At 44.4% G+C, this 22832-nt stretch overlaps 1 protein-coding gene across 1 annotated transcript; it reads right to left on the minus strand.

The window, feature by feature from the left end:
* Window positions 1-5941: 5941 nt before the first annotated feature.
* Window positions 5942-8984, minus strand: RBM15 (RNA binding motif protein 15). Its single transcript, XM_056845429.1, has one exon. The coding sequence runs from the start codon at window positions 8912-8914 to the stop codon at window positions 6059-6061; it is 2856 nt and encodes a 951-aa protein (XP_056701407.1). The 5' UTR covers window positions 8915-8984; the 3' UTR covers window positions 5942-6058.
* Between the last annotated feature and the right edge of the window lie 13848 nt (window positions 8985-22832).

Here is a 22832-nt window from a genome sequence, read left to right on the forward strand (position 1 = left end):
GTTAAGTCACCCATACATTCACTCCATCTGAAAGTCCTCCCTAGGTCCAAATTGCCTGCATTTTAACAGTAGTGAATTTTTAACCAACCTCTTTACATTCCTCTGTTAAAACTGGCTGTTTTATTACAATACCAAGACACTCAAGGGAAAATTCCAGTTAACTGTCAAATCTAGTCTAGCAATGAACTTTGCATTATCCTTGTTTATAATAGCTTTTAAACTAAAGTCTGCTTCAGCATTCAATCAAGAACTATTGCATTACTAGCCAGACTTCATTATACTCAGAAACATTAAAGAAAAATTCTGAATCATTAAATGACCACCTATTCACACACAATGATCTTCCTGTGGATATTTCATATTGTCAAGTGCAGTCATGTGATAAACACACCTGTGTCTATATTGTCAAGTATACAGCAAGCAAAACACATTTATGCCTTCTTCACATGACGGGGTAGTTTTTCTTACAAAATAATAATATTCACATAGGAAGTCATGTATGAAGCATCTACTATAACCAGGCTAAATTGCAGCAGTGTAGGTTGCTCAACAGAAATGTTAACATTTATTATTGGATCAGTGCTCTACAACCCCCAACAATTTGCACAATTAAAGCACTCAGAAACTAGCTGGAAAATGATATTAAGTGACAGTGACAAGTATCATATTAGTATTATATTCAGTCTGGAAGTCATTGCAGCGGGATAGGTTAGTAAGTAACTTGATGGTCCGGAGGCTATGAGAAAAGGTTTAAGGCAGTAAACCCAAATCCCTAGAATTACAATTTAGTTTGACCTCTTAAAATCCCCTTACCTGTTTAAGAGTTTTATACAGCAGATTGCCATGGGAACAGATAATTTGCAGAACACAATCGGTGGATCCTTTGTTGATAAGCACCTGCTGCCTAGCAATCATCCTGCACGGACACAGGACGGTGCTAATGTTCTTTATCCACAATACGTTAAACATTTCAAGGCAACCAGAGCAAGCTTGCATTTCAAGATGTCTTCCATCTGCATGTCAAATGGCAACTAGTTAATTCTAAGACAGACTGGCAAAAAAATGCAGTTTCTGCAGCCACGGTGCAGGGCTGTGCTCTTCCTCTTGACCTCTGGTGAAGTGTTGTCAGCTGTGCCCCAAAGTCTCCTGCAGCAAAGAGTTGTACTCCTGCACTGTGGGAACAGCTTTCCAAAGCTCAAGAGCCCCAAATGCAGGAATTATAGCACATTTTTTCAACGTGTCACCACTTTTTTCCTCCTCTCATCATCTGTACTACAAACTACAAGTTTGCAGTGGTACCTACGAAACGATCAAGGTTGCATGCACATCCAAGGTGTGTAGAGCATTTGCTTCAAAACGGGTCAAGTAAGAGCACCAACACCAATGGCACACGTTTTAATGACAGCACTCTAGCTCTCAGGAACTCTTCATCCATTCAGAACTACACCCAGGACTGTATAACTCTGGTGAAAAGCCCCTGGATGTGGAGGAGCTCTTCAAGCATGTCTGGAAACGCGCTATCATTTAATTTTTTTTTAGGAGTTATGTTTTTCTTTTTTCAATTTGGTGAAAAGGTTTTATGCGCAAGATGCAATGTAATTTCAAACTTTCTTCAAACTAAAATCAGAACTAAGGCCAAACAAGTTAGATGAATAAAACAAATCAAGAACTTAAATTCAGGAACTCCAGCTCTTCAAAATCAACAAAGTCCCAGATTTGTACACTGTTCTGAGACTTAAGATGCTTTCCCTGCTTCTTGCATGCCAGCAACAGCACCATTTCCTCGTATAGATGAGGAGATAGCAGCCATTGATCCCCATTCACTGTAAACAAGGGGACACAGCAACACAACAGACTAGAGATTCTTCAGATCTGATACAACAGGATGGTCAATATCAAAGCGTCGGTCTCCCTGCTTCTTGTGCCAGACCAACAACTATCGGATCGAGGAGGAGGAGGAGCAGCAGCAAAGTACCCCCACAGCTGCAAACAAAGGGGTCAAAGGTTTGTCGTCAATTCATTTCCAGGCAGAAAAACCATTTTCCTCAAAAGAAACAATTTATTTAGAATGAAACAAAATCAGCTCGACTGTGAGCGCATGTTTTGAGTGACAGCTACTTTAAGCTGTGTGAGCCATAAAAATGTTTTTTTCCTTTACTTTTGCAGAAATCTTGTGTACACAGCACAAAGCAAAGAGGTCAATTTTCCACTTAAAACACGGGCATTGGCATCACAATAGCAGATACACAACTTTTTTTTTAAAGCTGCCATTTTAGTAAAATGCACAAATACTAAACAGATAAGCTTTCTTCCATGAGGCCCATGTAAATTCCATACAAGCCAAAGCTTTTCTTCGCAAAGGTCCATCAGAACTTGGAATCCCTTGTTGTCTTCAGCAGTTCACCAGCCTTGCTTTCAGGAGGGAAGAAGAGGTTATTCAGTACAAATTTTTATAACAGATTTGCCCTCTCCCTAATATTACAGATAAAGAACTTCAAGGCTTTTACTCAATACTCTAGAGTCTGAAAGCACCAATCACCCCTCACTGGTACAAGACTTTTGAAATGAATTATCTTCTATGTATAGATGCACAACGAACAGTTCAGGGGTTAAAAATGTAGTTTACAGATTGATAAAGTAAACCCAGGAGAGAGAAAAAACTGAATTCTTTCACATCTCATGCCATTTCTCATTGTCAAAAAGGCAACTCAAACTAGAACATGGAATTTAGTGTTCTGTTTGTGCACGTTTTCTGTTTGTGCATGTGTTGTGCACGTATACTTTGCTGTATATCTCCACAGAAGCAGGCTCATCAGTTACTGGAGGGAAAAAAAACCTATCTGTGATTTATATCAGACACCCCCTCCCCATTCTGAATTTTCAAACTAAGGCAATATTCAGCCAGTTTTTCCAAAACATTGTGGTTTAGGTAGGAATAAGTAGAAATTTCTAGTGAGATACCTGGAATATTTATCCTTATTTCTACCTGCAAAAAAATAAAGACATACCAGGGAAAATCTATTTTTTACAATGATTTTTTTACATCCAATTACTCTCCAAATTAAGCTATTTCAACAGGTGCCCTACATGTGTTTTAGAGGCAGCCCCTATATTTTCCATTTACCATCCAATACCAGATAGTGTGTAGGATGCATCTTTTGCTCTAAGCTACACTCCAGTGGCTTAAATATGTTGTCCAAGAAAGTTTTAATCTCCCATGCTCAGTGGAAGTTGTTTTAAAAATGCTCATATTCTACTGCCAGAATTCTCCTCTGAACCACCCAAACTCAAAAGTCCACTCTACAAATACAGAAGTGGATCTTATAGTAACGAGGTAGCCTTAAGTTTATGCTGCACAGCCAGCCAATGGCTGTCCATGTATTGAATTTCCAAGCATGCCCACTCACTAACCACCAAAACAGCTGTTTAAGTTTCCAATTGAAAAAAATTACTAATGATGGCATGCTTAAGTTCATGTTCCTAAGCTGTAAAAAAAAAAAAAAACCAACCCAAAAACCCTACGATGTTCAGAAAATGTCAATCCTCCATTCTAATGCTATACACTCAAATGGAGAAAGACAGACTTGAAAATACATGTAGCATTCAAGTACGGTATGTACTGTCCCTACTAAAACCCCATGCTACATATTGACTGTTTTCATCTGTGCAGAAGTGGCATTAAATTCAAAATCTGCTAGTGCTGAATATTTGCCAAGATGGCTCAAGTGGGTATGTAACTGAACTGTTTTGCATACACAGAACAAAGAGTATAGCCATACCAAAAAAAAAAAAATTTAGATTTCAGGGCAGTTGCAGCTAAGTGCTGAATTATAAGTTGTTTTATCTTACAAAGGGCACATACAATTCTTTTTATCTCCTCTAGATACAGATGGACCACTTTTTTTTGGAAAAACTGGCATCTGCAAATCTATTGCCCATTTCACTTAACCTCTATACACTTCAAGTCATGAAGATAAGCAGCAGAACATAATTTGTTTTCATTTTCAATGAGAAAGAGTCCATGGTGCAGTTTCCCCAACGTCTGGTTTCCAGCAGAATATGCTAGGAAGCAGGCATATTCACACAATTCACTTCAAACTGAAGTTCTGCAAAGCTTTTAACAAATGAGAGCATTGCATATTAGAGTTAACACATGCTGACTTTTAAACACACTTACATCTTATATTTTTGAATAGTGGGTGACCATCTTTAAATTATTAAATAGAATAGGCTCCCTCTCCAAACAAATGCAGTAAGGTGTAATTTGCCACCAGTGCTTGATAAACACAGTGGCACAGACAACACAGTAGCAGTAATGTGATGCAGTAACCTGCAGCATACACCTGACCTACCAACATTGTTTGGAAATGGAACTTTTGAAACACCTCCTTAGGCTAGTGGTACCATTTCAAATTATTATTCAGTTCTCATTGTTAATAGCAAGAAAAAATGGCTGATTCTCTTATTTGCGCTGTAAAGGTCTCTTAACGTTACACTCCAAAGTTGTTGTTTCTCTAATAGGCATTACAGGATGACTAATTTTCAATCTGTATTTGGACCAATGTAATTATTTCAATCTTGTAATTATTCCTTGTGGGTCTTTCAGCTACCAGAGCCACAGTTTTAAGAACAAAAAAGTATTTTGCTTTAGAAGTGAATTGTCTGTTCTATAGGGTAACTGTACGAACAGTACATGCTACTTTACTGAGCAGCATGTCATTTTCACTCAGCCACATTTTAAACAACATTAATCTTCTCTACCTGGGCAGAACCATTTTAAACTAAGCAAATAATAATGTTCTTTGATATCTAAGGGCGACTACAATATTTTAGAAAACTTAAAAAATTGGGATTAAAGAGATAAGGTAAACGATGCCATAAATCTGAACAGGTATTTTCCCTAATCATAAGAGTATTTATGGATAAGCTATTAAAAAGCTCATTTCAAATAAATTATGTTCTGTGAACAAAGCAGACTGCTTCTTCCACATCTGGAAATACAAGACAATTACAAAAATGTCAAGATTAAAACAGTGCTACCCAGATGACTATAAAACCTTGCATAATGCCCATTACATTTTACCTGAAAAAATCTAGCAGGTAGTATTTCTTTCTATTAACAAGGGATAAAATGATGTTGAAATGGTTGTGTGGCAGAACTTTCCACCTAAATTAAAAGCCATCTCTGAAAGTTATACTTATTTCCAAGTTACATTTAGAATTCACTGTACCTACCACACTTAGCAAAGGGCAATAAGAACAAAAATGCAAGTAATCACTGTTGTCTTATAAGCACCTGCTTCTTGCATACTGAAGCATAAGATGGTCATGGATTACAGCAAAGTTCTTGGCTCTTTATCAGGTATTACAAGCCAAAAATACACATGGGTTTAAAAAAAAAACAAATATGCTTGTTTAAAGCATTCTTGGGGGCCATGCATTTGGCAAAATCCCTGAACTAATACCCAGTGAAGATGACAACAGTGTACCATAAAGGAAGCAGCCAAGGGGGAAGTCAACCTTGAGTCAACTAAACTCAAATTTAATTTTTCAGGTTCTTGATGAATTATTTTGATTTTTAGTCTCAGGCCTTCACTGAAACCAAGCCAAAAGACTCCAAATGGATGTTTACTTGTCTTTTTGGTTTTGTAATTTATATATGGGTCATGAATGCTTTCTGGTTGCTTAAATTTGTACATACAAGGAAGGAATTTCTATACTTGCTTTTTAAAAAGTTATGAAATGAAAAAGGACAAAAAGTTAAAAGCTAAAAAAACAGGCAAACTTTTCTGGGCTTCATATTTTAGCTGAAGGAGACCTTCCCTTCCTTCTACCTGTACATACACAAGACAGTCAAAGGTAGCCTAGTCACTGTAACAAGTAGACACCGTGTCTGCCTTCTAAAGAGTTTTTTAGAAAATTAGGGGAGATAATGTTATCTACAGATCTAATTAAAATTATATTCAGGGAGCTGGCTAAGGCTTAGCGCATAGCACCTGGCAGACACTGGAACTAGGGGGCTGTGTGAAGAGCAAGGTAAAGAGAAAGCATCAGGGTTTTAAGATGCACCACGGACAATGATCATGACCAAGTAGTCATCGTCTGATTTAGCCAGGGCTTTGGCTGTAGGATCCAGAAACTGCTGAGAAAAATCACAAGGTGGAAAAGCATGCAAGACCCCGCTGTTTTCTTTGTCTTTGTTGCCCCCTACGGGGAGGCTAATCACCCCAGCTGCCTGTTTTTGTTTAAGATAGGACACGAGGTTTCTGAGTGGCCGCTGTGTAGAGGTGGTGTTAGCTTCACTAGCCCCAGATGAGGCACGGTTGTCTGTGGTACCAGGCACAGCCAGCAGAATAGCATATCCATTGGGACCTGCCACTTTGATACGTCGGGTGACCTCATCCAGCTTGGGTTGGTCCAAACGAAGACGCTGGGTGATCTTTAGTTGCGCAACTTTGCCACCAGTTGCTCCTTCTACTAGAAGACTGCTGGCCACGCTCAAATCCCCTTGAAGTAGGTGCATGTTAGATGGAAAGTTGCTGTTTTTTAACAAAAGCATTCCTTGCCAGGCCAGGCATAGTTTGGGTGAGGACCCAGGCTTTGTGGTTCCATCCTGATGTTGCTGCTGCTGCTGCTTTGGGGGTGGAGGTTTCAGCCGAGAGCCCCCACCACTGCTCCCTTCTGAAGCGTGCTCATCCTTTTTAGCTGGGCTCTTACATTCTTGAGTGGCAGCTGACACAAGCGCACGGTGTTTTCTCTCTCTTTCTGCTGAGCTCTTACGGTCACGCTTCTCACTCTGGCTTCTCTCCAAGCTACCCCTATGTGGCTCTCTGACAGGGGAAGGACGATCCAAGAGAAGCAAACGGGAGGATGGCCGTTCGGTGTCACTGCTGTAACGGTCTCTGCCCACTCCTGGCTCAGGACTACGGTCTTGTGGAGAGGCCACGGCAGGGCAGTGCCGCTTTCGGGATGAAGATCGTTCACTCTCTGGTGAACGGTCCAAATGTCGCCCTCCATCCTCCACCAGCCTCCGCTTCCTTGCTGGGTCTCTACTGCTGCTGCCTAGCTCCCTCTCCCCACGGGTTCTTTCTAGAGACCAGCCATCTCGCCGGCGTTCCAGACTTTCAAGTGCATCGTAGACAGTTCCTCTATTACCTCTGTCCCGAACAGGAGGCAGAGGAGGAACCCACTCTGTCTCAGGATAGAGATCTCTGTCACGGTCTCCATACAACAGCGGAGGTGTCCTATCCCGAGCACCCCGGAGCGGATCAGGTGGAGCTCCACGATGTGTCCCGAAAGCAGATGTTTCTGCCACCAAATCATAGTGGGCAGGGGGAAGTGGCAGTGGCTGCAAGTAGGGCTGCTGATAACGATGTTCAGTGTCAGCAAAGTCCACTCGCAGGCGGCGGTCGGGCCCACCCAAAGGAAAGCCCCTCATGTGGGTACAAGCAGCCTGGGCAGCATCCAAGCTCTCATACTGGATATAGGCCCACGAGTCACCTTTCCGATAATCAATGGTGCGAATAGTTCCAAAACGATCAAACTCCCTTGCAAGGGCAGCTAACGGCACCCAGGGACCCAAGCCACCCACCCAGAGTCGGGTGGTAGGTGTGGCTTTACCGTAGCCAATTTTGAGAGAATTCCGCAGCAGCAATTTACCAGACATGGCTATCTTAGCCCGGTGGGCCATATCCAAGTTCTCAAATTTGAGAAATCCATAGGTGCTCGTCTGACCTCTCGATGGCCGCTTAATGTCCACCTCGGTGATAACCCCAAAGCGGTCAAATGCCCGGTGAAGGTCAGACTCGGTCACCGACGTATCCAGATTGCCCAGGAACAGGGTACGGTTGGCTCGCTGGTCATCCTCGGGACTGATTTCTTCCTCGCTGGCCGTCCCTGTGCCACCAACGCCACGAAATCCCGCCGCCACCGCCACCGCCGCCACCCCAGCCACTCGATCCAGGCTATAGGCAGGCCTCACGCGGTCATAGAAGCCCCCGTAATCCCGTTCCCTTTCCAACTCCCGGGGCAGAGGGGGCGGCGGCGGCAGGTGGCCCAGGGCAAGCTGCTGCAGCCTGTAGTCTCTGTAGCCCAGCCCTGCCCCTCCACCAGCCGGGGAAAGGGCCCTCTGCGTCGCCCCGGTTGCAGGATGCCTGATCGCGGCGGCGGCCGCGGCTGCTACGCCCACCGCCGCAGCTCCGTAGGGCGACTCCTTGTCTAAAAAGGCCGGAGATCGGCTGCTGCGCCGCCGCCCGCTGCCCCCCCCTCCTCCTCCGCCGCCGCCCACGTAAACAGCCTCGATCTTCAGCGGCCGGTCGTACAGGACCAGGCGGCCCCGAGCATGCTTGGCCGCGCGGGCGTCCTCCGGGCGGCGGAAGTTGACAAAGGCCACCCGTTCGTCGCCGACTCCGGGCGGGAGGCGGCTGATCTTGACACTCACGTCCCCGAAGCGCTTGAACTCGTGGAAAAGCCCGTCTTCGATGGCCTCGTCGCTCAGCGCGGAGCCCAGCTCGCTGATCTTGAGCGTCTTGTACTCGCTGCCGCCGGAGTCGGAGGGGGGCGCCCGGGAATCCCCGCCGCCGCCGCCGCCGCGGCTGCCACGCGAGGACGAGGACTCCGCGTTCTTGCTGCTGCTGTTGCTGCCGCTGTAGCCGTGGCGGCTGCTGCTTCCCCCGCCGCCGCCGCTCACCGTGGCGGACTCGTACTCGCGGCTGCTGGGCCGGCTGGCCTTCTCCAGGTGAAGGCTCCTCCGGCTGCTGCTGCCGCCGCCGCCACCCTCGCCGGAGCCGCCGCCCGCGGATTTCCCGCCGCCATTGCTGGGTTTCTTGCTGCTCCGCTCACCCCTCGCCGAGCAGGAGTCGTCGCCGCCCCGGGACCGCTTGGCCTTGGCCGGGGAGCGCTCCTTGCCCTTCATGGCGGCAAGTGCCTGCGAAAGGGAACCGCGCGCTCAGCGTCGCGCCTCACGCACCGGCCGCCATCTTGGAACCTCCCGCAGGAGCGAGCTCCGCCCCGTCGGCAACCATTGGACGACTCCGTCGAAGCGCATCGTTCTCATTGCACTAAGCGCCTGTCAATGTAGGGAGTAAAAAAAAAAACCTCGTCCCTCTGAGCCCCGGAAGAGGAAAGCCCGCCTTTTTAATCCCCCTCATTCTCTCATTAGACTAAGCGCCAGTCGCTCTTAACGTTCCAGCGCCTCGATGGACGAAACTGCACAGGAGCCGTCGCATAGGTCTGTTGCTGGGGCGAGAAAAGCCTGGCTTCTTTTCGTTGGATAACACTCTTATCAATCATAGCGATTTTCCCGTCCGTCATAGTTTTTAAGCAATCAAAGCATTCATTGGCCTCCACCGCCCCCCTCCCCCCGGCACCCGTGATTCTACCGCCTCCTATTCGCGTTGGCTAGAAATCGTCTCGCATAACACCTTTGATTTGATTGGACGAAGAGGACGCTGCTCACCGCCTTCTAAACTGGCGGTCGTGATTCCGTACCCGTTCGCTCATTGGACGGGAGCGGCTCCCGCCGGAGTATAGGCGAGGCCTTGTTCATTTGCCTTCACTGTGGCGCGAAGGGCGCAGCGGGCCGCAGGCGCCCCTCCCCCTCAACACGTGGTCGCGTCTTGTAGAGGAGTCCTGGGGACGCTGGCTAAGGGGGAGGGGCTAAATTGCAGCGAATAGAAAACGAGGCACACAGACAGACAAGACAGTCAGTCAGACAGACAGAAAACGCGCCTGAGTTCGGGATGCTTATAATGTCCTGCGCCAGAGTCTTAACAACAGAGCTCCCCCAACCCCGAAGAGATGCACCGACTGGAAGCCCGCCTGTTATGCCCATGGCGGTTCACCCCGCCCACAGTTCCATGGAGTCCTGTAGAGTGTTGCTCCTCCTCCCTGCCGCCCCCTTCACACAATATCCTAGCAGCTCGGTTAACCGGCCATGTGCTTGCGTGGCCACCTGCCCCCCCCTCCCCCCGCACCTGGCGACTTGGTTGGGGTATCAGGAAAGGTGACGCACGCACGCACGCACCGGTCTTCTCTGGGCCCCCACGAGCTTCTCAAATAAGGATAGGGGAGCGGGTGGCTCGGGGTGTGGAGAAAATGCTCAGGTTCACTATATTTGGAATTGTTACGGAAGATCATGCAATACTGAATGGTTGCTAGTGACACTGTTATCTTTGATTTTAGAATCAACAGTGTTATGACGAGAGGGGATCCAGTCAGCAGTGTAGAATAGCATTGAAGCCTTTACCAACAGGCGAGCCAACTTTTCACAGGCACACATAGCACTATCTGAATTATAAAGTCCTTGCAAAGTGAAAAGCGGGGGGGGGGATGCAGTAGGCATTCAATTCCAACTAACTATTATTTACAGCAGCAAATACAAGGAATCTTGCAGCCCCTTAAAAATATAAGATTCATTATGGAATAGAGACCCTTTCATCAGATGCATGAGCCGTGCCTTCAACTGATTTTTTTTATATTCCCCCTTTCTCCCCAATGAGGACCTCAAGTGGCTTACATCTAGGGTTGTCAACCTCCAGGTACTAGCTGGAGATCTCCCGCTATTACAACTGATCTCCAGCCGATAGAGATCAGTTCACCTGGAGAAAATGGCCGCTTTGGTAATTGAACTCTATGGCATTGAAGTCCCTCCCCAAACCCTGCCCTCCTCAGGATCCGTCCCAAAAACCACCCACCAATGGCAAAGCGGGACCTGTCAACCCTACTTACATCATTCTCCTCTCTTCCATCTTATCCTCACAACGACCTGTGAGGTAGTTAGGCTGAGAGTGTGTGATTGGCCCAAGGTCACCCAGCAAGCTTATATGGCAGAATGGGAAAAAATCTTAACAGTGGGGTCAAATAGCAAGAGGTACAGTCTGTGTCATTTTTAAGTTATGCAAGGCTCAGTTGTATCCCAAATAGCTGCAGGGATCATTTGCCCTATCAGAATACAATAATACAATCTTCCCAGACTTGTACACTTAATTTAACACCTGTGCAATGATAGGGGCCCACTGTGTTTATGAAGGCATAATGAGATACTGTGAAACTTCCTGATGAATCCTGCTTCATTGAAATTAGTGGGAGGAATGTAAGAGCACTTGTAATAAAAAATAATGCTTTGCTGCAGCTCCCATTAATTGGGCTTACATAAGGGAACTTTCTAGTGGACTGAGCCCTTTGTCTTTTCATCAGAAAAGTCTTGGTACACAGCATCACTACCAATGCCAAGCTAACAATTTACCTAGAAGAAGGTACTCTACTATTTAAGGTAAAGGTCCCCTGTGCAAGCACCGGGTCATTCCTGACCCATGGGGTGACGTCACATCCCGACGTTTCCAAGGCAGACTTTGTTTGCGGGGTTGTTTACCAGTGCCTTCCCCAGTCATCTTCCCTTTACCCCCAGCAAGCTGGGTACTCATTTCACCAACCTAGGAAGGATGGAAGGCTGAGTCAACCTTGAGCCGGCTACCTGAAACCAACTTCCATTGGGATCGAACTCAGGTCGTGAGCAGAGCTTTTGACTGCAGTACTGCAGCTTAACACTCTGCACCACGGGGCTCCTACTCTACTATTTAGATATAAAGCTATTTAGATAAAAAGGGTTTCACAGTTTCTTCAGGCTCGTCTGCTGAGCTGTATCAAGGCTAACTTAATTGTTGGTATGTTTGAAAAAAGGCAAAGGAGATTTTAACATCTATTTATATGAAACTTGTATGCCATCTTTGCATAATCTGCTTGAGGCAGATCACAAACTAACAAAACAAAAGGAAATTTTAACAAGTCAAACCAATAAAAACAGGCCAGGGCATAAAACCTACCCATCCACTCTAGTCATTTTTTGAGGCCCTGCTTTGGGTGACCTTGCCCTCTGAGGCTGGATGGGTAGCAAGCCAAGAAAGGGCATTCATGGTTGTGCCACCAAAATTTTGAACTCCCTCCCTCGGGATGGTCATTTGTCTTCCTGTATTTTTATTGTTATTGTGAGCCAGTATAGTGTAGGTGGGCCAGCATGGTGTTGTGGCTAAGAGCAGTGGACTCTGATCTGGAGAACCATGTTTGATTCCCCACTCCTCCACATGAGCGGCGGACACCAATCTGGTGAACCGGGTTGGTTTCCCCGCTTCTACACATGAAGCCAGCTAGGTGACCTTGGGCTAGTCACAGTTCGCTTAGAGCTCTCTTAACCTCACCAATCTCACAAATTGTCTGTTGTGGGGAGAGGAAGGGAAGGAGATTATAAACTGGTTTGATTCTCCTTAAGTGGTAGAGAAAGTCAGGATATAAAAACCAGCTCTTCTTAAATAACATAAACAAAAAATGGATAAATTGTCTTCCACCAGCAGATGAAGACTTTTTGGTTCTGTTTGGCATACCCCCAATAACTGTTATTGACCTCCCTGGTTTTTGTGTTAAGTATATATGTTTTTATTGAATTATTAAAAAAATGTTTTTAATGTTGAAATATTTCAATGTTTGATATTCGCCACCTTGGAAACCCTATTTGGGCAGAAAGGCAGTACAGAAATGTTTTAAATAAACAAACAGAAGAAGTATCAGTCTTAGTGAGCTGCTAAAATGATATTGAGAAAATAGCTCTCAGGCTGTACTTTTAAGCAACAACAAGTAATAATTGTTATATATGTTCTCTGTGCTGCTTCTATTCCAGATTTTTCCTCTGATGCCGTTCAGGGGCATAGTCATATTATCTGGGACTGCTTTTCCTATATTGCTCTGCCAATCTGCCCATCTAGTGGCAAAAAGTACATTTTTGTGTTTCCCAACACATACTCTGATGGCTTTCACGGCTTGAAAAGTAAATGAATAGTTCTGCTACTTGCTAAAATTTAAATTTCCTGTTGGAACAAAGCATGGAATCAGGGGACAATGTAAGGAAAGGGGCCTAGGTATGGCTGTGTTTATTTGTTTAAGCCCTATGATGGGTGAGAGACAGATGGGGATTTCTAGTCCTTTCTCTACCACTCCTCTTGCAAAATTCCTTAGCACAGTTATTCCACAGTCAGAGAACCTCGACAGGCTATTGCTTTGTTTGCTGCAACAGCCTCAGTGATGAACAAGGTGGTAGAGCTGAAGAATTCTTCCAGTCATCTGCTTTCCATCTGCCTCTGAAGATATTGCCATGGACAGACCAAATGAAAGACTAGGTTTGATTTTCTAAGTCCAGCACTGCTTCATTACCCAACAAGCCTCTCAAGTCCTGTGAAGAATGTAAGGAATGTCTTCTGCCACTATCAACATCAGGAGCTATGCTTGTTGGAAAGGAAGGGAAAAAAATACAGTGTTGTCTTTTTCCCTTCTGAATTTGACTTTTGTGGAGACAGGGTCTCCTCCCATGACAATGGTGGCCCCAAGTACAACATTTTACTTCTTCCATTGGAATGAATTCACTTATATCGTATTAAACCTGAGGTGAGGGTTAAACTCTTTCCTTGCCCTAGATGACTCCAGCTTTTAAGAATTAAACCTGCTCTTATCTACATAGCTCTATTCTGAATTCTGCTTCTTGGTTACTCAAGAGCATACAGGAATGTTAGGAACTGACTTTTCTGTATATAACGATGCCATTTTGTCTGTATCCCTCACTTTTCCCAGGAGTTCAGAATGTCATTCTAGTCTTAAACAAAATGTAGCATCCATGACTTGCTTGAGTTGTAGCGGAACATAGATGAGAACCCAATTTTTCCACATTTAAGCTTATTACTCTGCCCCCTGTATCACTTAATACTGGTGTAGCGTTAAGTGGCCTGGTTCAGTACTAGTAATCTGTCCATGCCACCCTGGGCAGGCAGTAAAAATGAAAGTTAAACCTTTTGAGAAGAATGCTGCACGGAATTTGGGATCTTTGTGTGTATAGATTATACTAGCAAGAATAAGACTACGAGCAAAATCCTGAAGGGGGGGTAGATCTGCAGTGTCTGGGAGCAGCAGAGCTGCATCGCCGCCTCAGAAGCTTCTCGGCCGCCATGGAGCCTAATAAAGAATTTTTTTAATAAAAAAAAAGGGGGAAATGCTGACGACAGCGAGGCTGCGCTACTAAAAAAAGGTGGTGCAGCCCCGTCACTGCTCAAGGGGGTGTTCCCAAGGTGAAAGGGCTGTGGAAGCTTGTTGGAGATTCAATGCGAATTCCATTTCTGCCAAGACAGTTAAAGGGTTAATTTATTTATATCAACAGTTTAGATAGTCAAGATGATGATGAAAACAGATGTCAGTAGTCTATTGGCTAGCAAATCTCCATTGCAAACGTGCAGAATGTCATGGAGTTAGAATTGTCTTTATTGCCTTGTTCCTTTGTTAAGATTGTAAAACCTACCCTGTTTGGGAAAGTAAAGGATTTTTGTTTGATTAAGAGAAAGTCTTTGACTCTGTTTTATTGTGTGCTCTGACCTGAAACTTTCTAACCACAATCACGATCCTTGGGCTCAGTTATCTAACAAAGCTGCCTAAAGGCAGCTCCGCCCCCAGGAACGCCCCCCCCCCATGCCAGTGTGGGCTTTCTCTTTTGGGAAAAGCTCTGCCGGTGTGACTGCACTGGCGGCGGGGGCTGGTGGCACCCAGATGCCAGCATGTTTGCCCCTGCACCAGCGTAGGTGCCACCTTAATCTGTGATAGGGTGGCACCTATGCCAGCGCAGGGTCACACCAGCTCCAACGGAGCTTCAGCCCTCCCTTCAGGAATGGGCTGTTTATGTAGAAAACAATGATTTCAATCAAGTCTTACTGACTAATGATTTAAATCAAATCCATTCTGATTAACTGGTTAATGGATTGGGCTACAAGTTTATATTGAAATCTTACATTGAATTACCTTGAGATGTATTAATAGTAGAAATCAATGCCCATAATTTCACATTACAATATAGGTTACATTCATGCAGATAGTTCTAAATAGCTGTGTGGGAGACAGGCAGAAAAATACAAAGTTAGACTGGGTGTCATAGAAACGAATTAATAGTTAGCATGAATCTATTTTCAAATCACGTTGACAGAACCTCCATTAATATCTATTTTGGGCTGGTTTACTGGATTTGGAGAAGGATGACACGGCAGAAGAAAATGCACAGCTTGCTTTGATCTTAATGCAATTTCGACCAGATTCTCATCACTAGTAATCTGTTATTTTAGATCACTTTTAGGCTGGTTTAACTGAATATAATGTACAAACTGTTAGTGCTTCAACTGCTTATCTCCCCCATCTTTTTTGTAGTATAAAACTGAAATGCATGTAACTACATAAAATCTTGAGACATATTAGATGATGATGCATCACTGAAAATACATCCTGGAGCAATACATTTATTTCCAAGATAATGCAGTGTTTAGTATCACTTAAACTTTGATCTTACCATCCAGGATCATCTCTCTCAGGACCACAAACTCTTCACTTCTGTTCAGTGCCAACATATTTTATAGTGCATTTTAGTGTCAGAGGCCACAGTGAGTTTAGTTGATAATGAAGATTTCCATTTATCATATCACTTGTCTCACAAGCACATGGAAAGAGCAGCCAGCAGTGACAAGGTGAGTACAGTGTACTTCAATGTTTAGAAAAGCATTGGTGAAGCTACTACTGTATAATAAATTAAGCTGTAATAGCATAACAAATAATTTAACTGGATCAGCTTTGGGGTTCACATAACAACATTCTCAAGGAGTAAATGGAAGTTGAGGCAAAGTAAGCTGCCTCCCGGTGCTTCCTGCTGGCCCTCTTTAAGTGGGTAAGTGGTGGTGATAGCATGTGCCCTGCTCACCTCTCTTGGGTGAACAAATCAGAAGAGTGTAAGTCAGGGTTCTTTGTGTGTGCTTAAATCAGTGGCTCCCAACCTTTTTTTGACCAGGGACCACTAGGACTTTTTTGTTCAGTGCAGGGACCCCAAGGTTCAAAATAAAAATTCTGAGAATCTGAAAATAAACTTTAATCATAACTGTTAGTTAAACATTAAACTTAGAATAATTTTTGAATATATATATTTTATAATAGAGAACTTATAATTGAAAATATTAATTTATTATGGGCTTATAACTTTGTTTCACAGACCTTAATTTAGTTCTCGTGGACCCCTGGGGGTCCACGGACCCCTGGTAGGGAACCAGTGGCTTAAATGGACTGATATTTGCAGAACAGTTTTAAGTGAACGGCATCTAACGACCAAGTGGCTGCAGAAATTCATCTAAATCACTTGCTGTCTTTCCCTTTTATCTTGATGGCCAGAATCTTTGTTGCTTAAAAGAAACTTTGTTTTCCACCTGTGTGTGGCTAACCACATCATAAGTTAGATGTCAATTCACTGGGCTCTATTCTGAAATAAAGAGTTGCTTCAACTGCATTAGAACACCACACATATTCTGTTTAATACAGACCAGCAGAGGGCAGACACTGTATAGGAATCTTCCCATTGCCTTTCCTAATGTGATGTTCCATCTCATCATCATTTGACCTTTGATAATAGCTTCCAGAATCTGAGCTGTAACAGCTCATGAAATATCTAACCAGAGTAAATCACTCTAATGGTATCAGTCCCAGTTATGTTTTTCAATCAAATTATTGGTGTTGAGTTTTAATAAATAATGAGAGAACTTATACACCCATTAGTGCAGTAATTGTTCAGTTCTTTCTAACATTTCAAAGCTAATGGAGAAAAGTTGAACCACAAGATCAGGTGACCTGGAAAGGGGGCAGCAGACCTCAAAAACAAGACGAGGCAAATCTCAAAAAGGTAATTGAAATAACCATATTGAATTGCAATGGGTAACCCTCCTGTGTGGATCAAAAAATCCAGAAAGGCCAGGGAACCCAGAGCTAAACATTACCAAAAAGGGGTACATGACCTGTACCATCTGTGCATGGGCAGACATCACTTAAGCCGGGACTTCACAAATCCCAAGCACCAGGTCACTGTGGCACCTAGAAATTTCATTTGTGGAACCCGGTATTAAACCCCAAACTCCAGTTGTGCCCTGTCCTTCACGAAGGGCGAGGGGCACCCTGGCAAAGGAGCATTCTAACAGCCCATTATGGGGCTGCCAGCATCCCTGCTGCCCATTATAGGGTTGCACCTGTATGTGTGGGAGGAATACCTGGCCTTTTCCATTATATGGGCGCCCGACGACATAACTTTCTGCTGGTTTTGCGAGGTGTTCCCGTAGTGAGACAACTTAGGGAGTCGACTGACTCCTGCCACACTCCTAGATCTGCCCCCTTTCCCGCCTGTACAGCAGCTTGCGCCAGCATTGCTCTGCAGTGTTGCCATGCCAGCAACCAGCCTTAATGCTCCATTAGCACATCTCAGAGATATGCCAGCAGAATGCCTAGTCGGCTCCCTGTGACCTTCCGTCCCCCTGCCTCAGGATTGCGCTGTAAAATATGAAACCTGGAAGGCCGAAAAATGAGTCTGGATGCTAAATTTTTGAGGTGGCACTCATATAGCTTTGTGCCAACCACTTACGGATGAATTTATTTTTCCCTTTACATTTTATATATGTTTTTAGTTTTGTTTTTATTGTGATGGTAATGTTTTGGGAAATACTTGAAGTCAGAAGCTATTGTAGTGAGCAGAATTTCAGTGCAATCCTAAACAGAGTTACACCCTTCTAAACACATTGGTTTCAGTGGACTTAAGACCAGTGTGATTCTGGTCAGGATTGCACTGTTTAATTGTTTCAGCATAAGTCTTTAATTGTAATTAAAGGTTCACTAAAGGTGTTTATTTATTTTTCAAAACTGGGAGATTATTTTAAAGTTCCTGACAGATTACAGAAAATATACACACTGCACCTTTCTGTCTTGACCTTGATACAACTGTGTCAGATTACTCTTGTTGCCAATAGATGGGCATTTTCTTGGAGATTGATCACTTTCTTCCATTTGTTTTCTCTGTTATATTTCTGTCATTTTGTTTTGGTCCTTGCAAAGGCTTGGTCTGTGGGGAAATATTTTTGCCTTCAGCTACTTCTTACTTTTCTTGCAATTGTATTCAAGACATTGGGGGTTACCGCACTTTGTATTCCCAGCGATGTATTAAGAGTTTGAAAATGTTATAAAAACATCGCTTTAAAAGGTTTTTTGGATACCACAGCTAATAAATGGTTGGACGACGTCTTCACAGCTAAAGGGGCCAAACAAAATGCGAACAGTATTTTTTATAACGTTTTCAAACTCTTAATACATCGGTGGGAATACATAGAAAGTGCGAACAGTATTTTTTATAACATTTTCAAACTCTTAATACATTGCTGGGAATACAAGGGCGGTAACCCCCTAGTCTCATTTAAATGAGAAGAATTATGGGGGGGGGGGATAGGGACAGAAACCGCAAGCCATAGACCAACACATTGGATTGAGGTGGGAGCGCTGTATCAGAAACAAGTAGTCTGAAGCACATTCACCAGTTATATCTTCCCCCCCCCCCCGGGCTGATTCATCACAGTTCCATGGTATACGGACATGGATGTTAAGCAGGTGGATCTGCTGCCCATGTTTTGGGTGTGTGCTGCGGGAAATATTGGCAGAACACCAGTCAACCTAAGACAAAAAGGATTACTGCTTAAAGTGTGGAGCTGCTGTAATCCCACTCTATAGTAGGAATTGCAAAACATTGTCACAGTGAGCCTCTCCAAGTAGACACTGCTGGAAGACACAATTGCCACAGTGATAGCAACAGCTGGCTGGTATGGGATGGGGTGTTGAATGACCCCTGGTTGCACATACAAGGACCTTAGAGGCAGCAGTTCAGAATTACGACTTGGTCAGCATTTGCACTTCAACAAGTCCCGGTGGACTTCTCACTTCCCCTAGCAACTGTCGATACTTCCTCAAGGAACCATAGCTCTGTACTGAGATATCCTAATATATTTGCCCTATCAGCCAGACCAGAGTTTGTTACAAGCAGATAAAAGGAATAAGCAAGGTACACAGGGGCCTCTAGGACAAGGGATATGTTACTCAAAAATGGCTGAAACAAATGATCTGTGCAACACAATGACATGAGCATCTATAGTAGAATCAACACTTGGATACTATTTTTTGGGATGTGAGGGGCCAGTTTGTACATTACAGCCTCTATGGGGAAGCCACATGAAATCGCTGCACATGGTGGCTATTATTACATGAGAAATTTGTGTGCAAAACTTCATCGGGATGGGTTACTATCTCCAGTGTTGCTGCAAACATCTGAAAAAGAAAGGTTCTGCAATGGCGTGGAGAAAAATTGGCTGATCTGCACCATAAACCATTGCACAAGATGGCTCAGCATGTGACAGCTGCCAAATGACACAAGTTGAGGTAGGCTTAATGTAGCAGCCATAATACACTAACCAATCATATGCCAAGCCACTTGAGGAAAAGGAAGCTTCTGGCTGTGACATCGTCTACAAAACTAGGTTCGGTTCATGTTATCCCACCCTGCCTCCAAGGGCAGGGGTATGTTGTTCTCCATTACTCATTTTATCCCTACAACAACCCTATGAGGTACGTTAGGCTGGGAGTGAGTGACTGGCCCAAGGGATTGCACTGCCTGTGAGCTTCATGGTGAGTGGGAATTTGAAGCCAGCTGCCCCAGGTCTTATCCCAGGGCCCCCCAGCAAGGTGGTGCCTGTGGGATCTATGGTGTCTGATGACACCTTTCCTGATGCCCACTAAGTGTTTTAGAAAGTGAGTGGGGCCAGGTGGGGTTCTTGCCCAGCAGGGCTTCCGACTGGTCACTGGAGATCTGATTGGCTTTGCAGATTAAAATGATGTTGTTTTGACAACTGCTGCCACCATAGTGTTAGATTTATTCTCTCACTCCTCTTTCTCAGTGAATGCGTGAGTGAGTGAGAGTGTGTGTGCGTGCATGTGTGTGTGTAAAATTACCCCTCTTCTCCCCTGGACTTGGACTTCCTGTTATGTGGGTGGCTCCATCTCTCCAGCAGCTGTTTTGTGGTTGCGCCCACCACCCTCTGTCAGAATTCCAAAGGTTCCCACAGGCTGAAAATGGTTGAGGACCCCTGTCCTAATCTGACACTCTATGCTGCACTGATTCTATGGCACTCATTTCAAAGTGCCTTCATTATGCTAAGATGTCTGTATTAAACTGGGGGAAAAATATAACAATGGGGCTATGAGTGCCACCAAGCTAATGATATTTAAAAGGGAAGAAAAATTTAGGAATTGCTCCTTTCAAGAATTTTTGTAGCACATTGTAAAAAGAAGAGTACTATTTTTCATTTGCTTTGGGAATATAATAGACACCAATCGAAGTTCCCTGATCAAAATTATAAATTGTAAAGAAAAAGATGTTTTGAACTGTATCAGCCTCTGGGAACAAAAGCCATTTTAAAGCATTGGTTGTTCAGCTCTCCCCCAACCACCACCAAAACCGTGCCCGTGTGACTGATTTCAACAAAATGTTTATATTTCCTCCTTTCCTCACAACCAAATTCAGGTGCCCTTCAATTTAGTCAAATCATCCTGCACACTACATTTTCACAGCCTTTGCTTCCGTTTGGGTTATATGTGAAGATTCTAGAAAGCTGTTTGCTCTCATATCAACACAAAGCAGCTGCTTTGAATTGTAGCCCTTGGCAGCGAGAAGTGAAATTGATTGGCAGCCAGGGTGCCTTCCTTTCCGTTTGTTCAAGTTTAGTTGCTGTGGCACGCCACTGGACAGCATTTCCAACCACATGTGAAATGCACTCACTTGCTCATTGCAGTGAGATGCAGGCGAAGTCTGCTAAGGCACCTGTGATAACCACCTAGTCAAAAGCATGCACACCCCGCCCCCCTGTAGTTACATCCCAAAACAGGGAAGCTTTATCTCTTTCAGTCAGCAATAAACCAGAACTATCAGGACACACTGGAATAGAAGAGGCCAGGCCACTTTCTCAGGTAGGAATGAGAGGAGACTAGCTTTGGTGATTTATTATAGATCAGATCGATCAGTTGGGCCCCAAATCTTTTTCAGATGTATTTGACCACAGCAGAGATCCTTCCATATTGTGCACTAACAGGTATGCTTTTTCTCTTTATTATAGGCCTAGCTGAATAATCCATCTGAGCATATGCAGAGTGCTTTTCCATTATCGGTGAGCAATCAACATAGGTAGGGAAGGGCTCAATGGTTGAGCATCTACTTTGCATGCAGAAGGTCCCAGGTTCAATCCCCAGCTTTCCTGTTGGGAGTCTATGTACCAGCAGTCTCCAAGCTCAAATCAAGTCCCTGCCCCTTAAATGCTGCTTTGTAATTGGCTTACTTTGTAGGGCTTACTGTGAGAGAAACCCCCCCCCCAAAAATCCCAATTGCTGCATAAAAAGGCATTTTAAGAACAAAAAACAAAAATCGGAGCAATCTGAAGGCGGGGGGGGGGGGTATCCAAGCCTTGGTTTTTAAAAGCCTTTCTTCTGCTCAGAAAGAGCTCTGAGAAAACAGGAAGCATTTTAATCCCGCCTCTTTACACACTGCTTTGTAATTGGCTGTAAGAGAAATCAAGCTTGTGTGTTCTGCACTTTGCCTTATGCATGGGCATTTCACCAGGCTGAGCTCAGGGGAGAGAGAAGAATCGGGTTAACAGAGGAACGGGAAGTCCCGGGATTTGTGAGGGCTGGCAGCGAGGTCATCTCTAATGGAGGGAAAACTCATGCATAACTCCAAAGAACAACTGAGACAGAATGGGAGCGAACATGAGTGAAAGTACCTGTGCATAAACGAGCAATGTGAAAGACTTCTGCCTGGGATCCTGGAGAACCACTTAGTCAGAGAACACAATACTGACCATGTTAGACCAAGAGTCTGAGGGCCCAAGCTACATGTAATGTGTAACATGTGATCACCAGGGAGCTTTGCAGTCATGGCAGATGTGAGTTCCCCGTGGGAACTCAATTCTGAAGTGTCGCAGGGGCCCAATTCAGAGTGGTGCCATGGTCTGAAAAGGCTTCAGCCTTCCCTCTTCCTTCTTGACCCAAAATGGCACTTGCAGCCTCCTCCCCACATTAGAGGCAAATAATGTCCCCTGGGCCATTTTGAGTTGGGAAAACAGCATGGGGCTGAAATCCCTTTTTCCCCTGCACCACAGTCCTGATCCAAATTAAGCCCGTGGTGTTTTGAGTTCCCATAAGGAACTCGTAGCTAGCATCCTGCTGCAAGCCCCCGATGCAATCACATATGTAACATGTAGTTTGGGCCTCGATATAAAGCACTTCCATGCATTCATCCCATATACTGGATTTCGTGGAGAAGGGTTTTGAGTCAGAGGCTTGGTTTCCAACTGGATTGCATTTGAGTCCATAAGCATCAGAGGTTAACTAGGAAAGTTCAGCAAAGGAGAGATCCTGCATCAAGCAGAAAATCAATAGAGGAACAGTCAGTGTGGATGCAACTATTAAATGCTTCCTTTCTAACACCTCAACTTTTAATGTCCTAGATCAGCTGAACAGGAAGCATCCTAGGCCTGCCAATCAGAAATCTGGGAAGTATTCAGAATTGCATTCCTTAGCCGGTGAGTTCCCGGTGAGATAACAGCATAAAGAAGATGGGATACTTACCCAGTTTATTCATGTCAACCCTACTGGATTTCTGGACATCTTTCTTTTCTGCATGGGGGAGGCTGTCCCTGAGTCCATTTTGCCCAAACTAACTCTGTCTTCTTCTATCATGTAACCAACAAGTTGCCCAATTGGATGGATATCAGTAGAAAGCCAAGAGAAATGTACCTTTTCCAATCAGTGGGTTAGCATGCACAAAATGGCTGTCAGGTTCCACTGTTGCACCACTCTTTTTCTTGCTTACTTGCTTCCCTGCAGCATACATTTGTACATATCCACATCCTAGAAATTCATGC

The sequence above is a fragment of the Euleptes europaea genome, chromosome 2 (genome assembly GCF_029931775.1).
Source record: "Euleptes europaea isolate rEulEur1 chromosome 2, rEulEur1.hap1, whole genome shotgun sequence".
Classification (NCBI taxonomy): Eukaryota; Metazoa; Chordata; class Lepidosauria; order Squamata; family Sphaerodactylidae; genus Euleptes; species Euleptes europaea.

What these genes read in the sequence shown, in the direction of transcription:
- RBM15 (XM_056845429.1), bottom strand. Translation starts at nt 8,914, where the DNA reads ATGAAGGGCAAGGAGCGCTCCCCGGCCAAGGCCAAGCGGTCCCGGGGC.